This window comes from Euleptes europaea, chromosome 12 (genome assembly GCF_029931775.1).
Source record: "Euleptes europaea isolate rEulEur1 chromosome 12, rEulEur1.hap1, whole genome shotgun sequence".
Classification (NCBI taxonomy): domain Eukaryota; kingdom Metazoa; phylum Chordata; class Lepidosauria; order Squamata; family Sphaerodactylidae; genus Euleptes; species Euleptes europaea.
Window position 1 is genome coordinate 68592258 of NC_079323.1, and position 7205 is coordinate 68599462.

Consider the following 7205-nt stretch of genomic DNA (forward strand, 5'->3'; position numbering starts at 1 on the left):
GAAGAGCTTCATCTCGAAAGCATAAGCGAGTCCAAAAATCCAAACCTTTCTTGATGACACCATCTACGCAGCTGGTCATTAATTTGTAGTATTCTTCTTTCCCTTACTAAGCCACAACCTTTGACAGGAAGAACTGAAAAAACAACAACCTGTGCCCCAAGGTTCTTACCCAGGGCCCACAGTCCCTGGAGTGCTTCATGCATTCTGACCATGAACTCTTCACCTTCCATTATAAAATGGAGTGTGGACAAGCATGCCTCAAGCCCCTGCATCTTCTCCTCCAGCAGGGCTACCAACTTACGCTTGCTGCAAGTGTAATTATTATTACCCTCAGGTAAGAATACGCCACAGACCTTGCATGTTACTGCCCCAGCTCCCTCACTAGCCACACTGCTGTGATCCATTGCTGAAGTTGTTCAGTGACTTTCCTGCACTTCCCTGATAGCTCCCCGACAAACTGCTTGAAGAAGCAAAAATATTCAACACATAAAAAACATAGAAACTTGTCAGCTGCTTACAGGGCACCCAGGCCAGACTGCTAGGCTAAGAGCCCCAGGGCAAGAGGAGCCTTCTTAAATATTCTCAGCCCCACCCAACAGCCAACAGCAGAGCAATTAACTTCAGCCACACCAGTCCTTCCTGACTCAGCAACAGCTTTCTCTAAGTTCCTGCTGTGTCTCTCAGCCCAGCTGCCTCAGTGAGCTTCCATGGCAGAATCAAGATTCAAACCTGGATCTCGCTGATCCTATTCTGAGACTCTAACCACTACATCACACTTGCTCTTATATTAATTTTTTTAATCTCAAGGGCAACAAGTAATCAACCGTAGCAGGAACAGGATAACCCCCAAATCACTGAAAGTGCCTTTTATGTGAGGAACATTTGGGTTCCTCACTTAAAGGGCACAAATGCCAAAATGCAAAGAAAGTATTTTTCCCAGGAATGAAATAACATTAGGAAATGTTTATGGCAAGTTTCTGTGGAGAGAGAATTCCACAATCTTGGTGGCCATTGCTGAAGAAGCCGTCCCAGTGGATTTCTGTTGGAAGTTATGTGCAATATATAGAATGTACATTTGATTAAAAAATAGATCTCTTCCACTTGCTACACACAAATAGAGGATAAAAGGTACATGTACTGTCATGTACAAAAATGCTAATTGGCATGCCTGTTTGGAGTTTTTCTTGGGGTTTGATCAAGTGCATCCACTGTGGAGTGTGGGTCTGAATTTATACTTCCATCCTATATGTTCATATTATATTTTATACTAAAAGTCTGAGGCCTCTTGACGGATGGCCTGAGTCTGATTAAAAAGCCTGTATGAAAATGCCTACAGAATGCTGGAGTTTCTATTAAGCATATTAAGGTCTTTAGAATCAAAGTTTATTTTGAAAAGAGATACATTTTCTAAAGAGAAACTAGTTGTTCTTGCAGAAGCTACTGTTGTAAGAAACCAAAGCATTCCTTAGGCAATGCACTGATCAAAAGGGGGGTCTGGAGAAAAAACAACATAGAAATTGATTATTTCCATAAAAACTATTATTTTAAGTAGTTAAAAAGTTGATAATGCAGAGAAAGGACCTGCTAAATGATATTTAGAATTAAGTTGAAGGCTGTGCAACCATTAGGACAGACATAAGTTAACAACGCTTATACTGCTTCAAAGGGATTGTACAGTGAGGGTTACATTTGGGTCAGTATCAGCCAATAACTTCGCAATTATATCTTGCTTTAGGGCAGGTCCCCAACTCTGAATGTATATTGTGATCCATTTGTCTCTGGCGAGATCATGCTTTTTACAATTTACAAAAAAATGCCAAATTGTGTCCAAACTCCCTGATCCACCATCATAAAGTCGCTCGGAAAAGGGGACCCCTGAAAATCTGCCTGTTAACTCCCCCAATGGCAGTGCATTAATCTGGCCTTAGAGAAAAACACTCTGTATTTGGGGACAGTTAAAAATTTACAATAAGCAGGCAGAATCTTTGGAATGGGGAGACCCAGATGGTACAAGTGGTACAAGAGGCCAAGATGGCTCCGCAACCAGTGCTCCATTTGTCAAGTCGCAACACTGTAGATCTAACTAATTTACATGCAGAGGGATATTCCATTTGCTTTAAAACCTCAAGGGACAAATTCAGTCTCTGCAATCTATCCTCAACTAATTTTTGCCATGAACTCAGAAGGCCATCTTTAGCCAGTAAATGCAAATAGCACCCGTCTGGGGAATAAAGAATTTTTAAAGTAAAGGTAAATGTTGCAATCCAAGCTTTGGCTTCCAAAAATGGTTCAGCAAATTCCAAACGAATTGCTGGACCAGAAATACATGTTGGCAAGTTGGACATGGAGTGTAAAATAGAAATTAAGCAGGAATCATACTTTTCATTAACTCTGGCTATAGCCAAAGGTACACCAAATAATAAAGGAGCTACCTTAGCCTTAAACGCCTGGATAGCAGCTGGTATAGAATTGCCTCCTGTGGTTCGAAAAAATCTCAGGAGGGCTGCTGAGTGTACAGATGCTAGCTTCATGGCAGCAGTCATATGGCCTGTCCAGGACATGTTGTAAGACAGGGGTATCAAATGTGCAGGCTGGATCCGTCCCCCGGAGGGCTTTTATCCGGCCCGCGGAGCCAAAGAACCTAGTCCCCCTTTCCCCCCTCCTTCGGCCTTTTCTGGGGTTCCTAGGGCCCGTGCCTGGCCAGGGAGGGAGTGGGGAAGGCTTCTGCCCAGTCACGCCGAGGCCTTCCCACGGTTGCGCTGGGCTGTGGGCCCGCTGGCTCAGCCGGGGGGTGGGGGGAGGCCCTCCCGCAGTCGCGCAGGGCCGCTAGCGCGCCCGGGGGTGAGGTGGAAGCCCTCCCGCGATCACGCGGGGCTGCTGGCACGCCCGGGGGTGGGGGTCAAAGTCTATGTGCCATATAAACTTCCTTGAATAAATGTAATCTAAGTTCATTACTACAATATGGCTAACATAAATAAGAATGTATTTATTAAGCTGTCCATATGTGAAAAGCCCTACTTGAGATCTATGCTTTTTACACAGCGAGCCACCAACAAAATGTTTTTCCCAATGTAGAATATCCCAAAAGGTAGATATAGATCAAATTCTTACATTTATATGCAGGATACTCCTCTTAACCACATCCACTTTGTATGTTTCTATGCCAAGTTCTTTGGCCAGTCGCAGAATTCGATTCTGAGTAGGTCCTACATAAGCTCCACCAACGTCTACATAGTTCACTTGCTTGTTCTGTCAAAAGACAAACAATACATAAATACTAGAAGGTGGCAGAGGCTGATCCACACAGTCAAGTCCTAATAAATCAGTCAAATATCACTAAGCCATCAGAAGAGTCCTTTATACTAATGCCTCATCAGCTTCCACAGTTTTGTTTCATGTCACGTGGCTGATCATATTTGACAGTCAGGCCTTAGTTATGCGCAATGCAACCAGGGGAAAAAGGAAGTTTATAGATCTGATACATTATTTTTGTTTTTTCTTGCTCTACTGCCCAGATTCGAAAGCAGAATATAGTATATCAGTAATTCATTTCATATTAAACCATCTTGTGGGGTGAATGTTGTCAAAGGATAGTGGCTTGCTTAAGGATATCCAGTTAGTTTTGAAAGAACCTGTAACTCAGTTTTTGTATTCTTCTTTATGCCAAACATTCTATCCACTGAACTATGTTACTGCTTGCTGCAAGACTGTAGGAAAGCTGTTGCTGTACTTAACTAGCAAAACAGCAGTAACACACTTTTTGATAATTCAGTGAGCTGCAAGAGTTTCCATATTTTCTACAATAACTTGTATCCTAGTTGGGACATGCTGAGTAGATTGATTCTCAATATATATCCTTGCTCCATTAGCAAATGGCATCAACTGTGCTTTTTTTTTTTTTACAGTTTTGAAGAGCAGAAATGCACAAAAGCATGGATCTCACTCAGCCACATTTGGAATAAAAGCAAAATAAAGAACTATGTGTTTTTATTTGCACAATGTTTCCAAGCAATCACTCTTTGGATCTTGTTTAAAGCAAGCAACAGAAACCAAATGTTTTCATCCTCCAGGGGAGAAAGGGATAGTGTTTATATGTTCATGTTTCATGCTCACTAGTTGTTACCACAACTTCTTCAGCACTGATGATGTTGAGTCTGAGTAAGTGTGGGAGTAGGATGACTGTTTGCATTGGAGCTTCACCAGAAAGCTTTCTCCAGAATTGTGGCACAAAACCAAAGGGGGGATTGATTCCCAAAATCTATCAATGTCTTCCTGTAGAATGGGACAGCAGCCTGGCTCGCAGCAGCAGAGAAAGAGAATGGAACACACACACACACACACACACACACACACACACACAGGCTGTTTACGCTTGGTAATTAGTAGCGCGTTCCAGGCTGAAGTGCCCTGCATATTTTTTTTATTTCTTCACACTGAACAGCCCTTCTGGACATCACTGGGAAGTCGGAGCATACCTGATTTGCATTTCTTAAGGGCCCCTTTAACGCAACCTTTTGTATTTGCTCCACCCCACATCAAAGCATTCACTGAAGGAAGCATGCAGAATCCCAGCCCCAGCTTAGCTATGCAAATGACTATTGCTAATGGCCATGCAAATGAAGGAATGAAGGAGCAGGCAAGGGGGGGGATTGGTTTATACCCTTCCTTGGGTATAAAGTATCTCCTTTTGCCACAGTAGCGGGCTGCCATTTACACAAAGTGTAAGCTCTACACCTGGAGTGCAGTCTTTTTCCCCCTTCCCCTCATGCAGCTGCCATTCTGGATCCCATTCTGCAGGAAGGTGACTATAGCCCGCCTGGGAATCTCAAACCTTTTCTTTCTTATTTCTGTGGGGGTTGGGAATTGTTTGTTTGTTTGTCTGTGTGTTTACCCTATTTGATTACTTTTAATAAAACCCTTAAAATTCATAAAAGCCTCCCTGTTATTGGGTTGCTCTCCATCTGGCTAGCTCACTTAGGGGCAGAATTGGTTAAAAAGATCCCCACGCCAGCCTCTTGCAAAGCTCTATCAAGTTTCCAGCTAATTTCCCCAGATAAAGGAGACCTCTGTGCTTGGCATAACAAGGGGTCTGGTGACCAAGTCCTTTGAGGAAAGGTTGAAGGAGCTGGGTATGTTTAGCCTGAAGAGGAGAAGCCTGAGAGGTAATATGATAACCATATTCAAGTACTTGAGGGGCTGTCATCTAGAGGATGGTGCCGAGCTGTTTTCTGTTGCCCCAGAAGGTCGGACCAGAACCAACGGGTTGAAATTAAATCAAAAGAGTTTCCATCTAGACATTAGAAAGAATTTTCTAACAGAGCAGTTCCTCAATAGAACAGGATTCCTTGGGTGGTGGTAAGTGCTCCTTCCCTGGAGGTTTTTAAGAAGAGGCTAGATGGCCATCTGTCAGCAATGCTGATTCTATGACCTTAGGCAGATGATGAAAGGGAGGGCATCTTGGCCATCTTCTGGGCATGGAGTAGGGGTCACTGGGTGTGTGTGGGGGAGGTAGTTGTGAATTTCCTGCATTGTACAGGGGGTTGGAGTAGATGGCCCTGGTGGTCCCTTCCAACTCTATGATTCTATGATGGGTGAAGCAGGCTGTGATTGGGTGGTGCACACTGTAAACTTGGAAGTGTAAGAGCACTCTGGTGCATGAGTGCTGCCTATGAAAGTAAGGATTCAGAAGCCTGTCAACTGCAATTCTCAGAAATCGTTGGGTTGAGAATTCCCTGTTGATATGGCATTTGAGCTTAAAGATAACCTGAAGAGCAGCCCTCCATTTCCTTTCAGGCTAAAGACAGTGCAACTGCAATGAAGAATTTGGAATCGGCCCACCTTTTTTTTGGAGATTTGTTATTAAAAGTTTGGGAAGACCAGGCCCATTTCAAATAACGATGGAGGGGAGGGGGGTTTGCCCATCACTACCCAGCACTACTTCCCCACCCCAAAAAAATAATAATCAAGGATCAACTAATGTTGAATTTTGCATTGCTGGGTGCCAGATCTGATTCAAATTTTGGGGAAACATTCAGCACCACCACACTGTTATACACACATTACAGATGTTATTAGAAACATGAAATGACATCATATTCCTTTTAACTAAGGGGTTCCTTCTTTTCAGCTGTTTTATGGTCTGCTCCTAGCCTGGGGACTATTCTATCAATATTGTTTTAGAATCCTTTGTTTGTCCTATGTGCGTTTATGCCCTGTCTTGTTTATACTGGAATGTTTTTATTTATTTTATTGAGGGCTTATTTTGTTGACTTTTTATTATGGTAATTTGTTTTAATTGACTTGTTGTAATTGTCTTGGTTGGTTTTGTTTTATTGTTTTAGTTGTGAACCTTCCTGAGCAGTTCTAGAGAGGTAGAATATAAATTTCTTAAATAAATTATTTCCATCCTATTGGGTAACTTACTATATAGTATTTTCTTGACTTATACCGAACTGATTACTAGTCTAGTAACAGCAGTAAAAGCATGTGTTGTACATCTCTGGAAATTTGTTTACACCTATTCTGATAGACAAGTTCAAGAAAGTGACATTATAGGAAAAAATGACTTATCTTAAAAAGATATGCTTGGAAAAAATGGAGTTTGTTTATTCAGTACTAGAATGAAAACATTCAGTTCTCGGTCCGTCAATGCCATCTGTTTTCAGTGATTTGTGTTACCGGTATATATTTGGTTTTAAATACAATAAAAATGCTACTTACTCTAACTGTGAACGTTCGTCCCCCAACTCTGTCACGAGCTTCTAAAACCACAACACTAAGTCCAGATTCAGATAACAACTTGGCTGCTGACATACCTAAAGCAAAGTTGAAACAAGTTCTTTAAAAAGTCCCTTGCTTGGACATTAAAAGATTAATTTCAGGAATCCAGATCAGTCAAACCACCATATTGTCATTAATGGCTCTGGCCCGCGGAGCCCAGGGAGCTAGGCCCCCTTCGCCCCCTCCCCTGACCTTGTCTGAAAGCCCTGGAGCCACGACGGGAAGCCGCCTCCTCTCTCTCTCCCTCCCTCCCTCCCCGGGCGCACTTGGGCCACCCACTGAAGCCCTGCGCGTCGGCGGCAAGCCGCCTCCCCCCTCCACGGGCAGGCACGCTCTGGCTGCCCGATATGGCCCCGTATGCCAGTGGGAAGCCTCACCCCCCCATCCCACTCAGAGCGCACCTGCAAGCGCAGCCAAGATTCTTC

General features: G+C 43.2%; 1 protein-coding gene across 1 annotated transcript in view; it reads right to left on the reverse strand.

Moving 5' to 3' along the window:
• LOC130484990 (amine oxidase [flavin-containing] A-like) overlaps positions 1-6813 on the reverse strand; it is a 64164-nt gene extending 57351 nt beyond the window's left edge. Inside the window, exons 1-2 of the mRNA XM_056858090.1 lie at positions 6721-6813; positions 3112-3249 (exon numbers count right to left, since the gene is read on the reverse strand). Coding sequence (XP_056714068.1) covers positions 3112-3249; positions 6721-6813 — 231 coding nt within the window. The remainder of the gene's footprint in view (positions 1-3111; positions 3250-6720) is intronic.
• Positions 6814-7205: the final 392 nt, after the last annotated feature.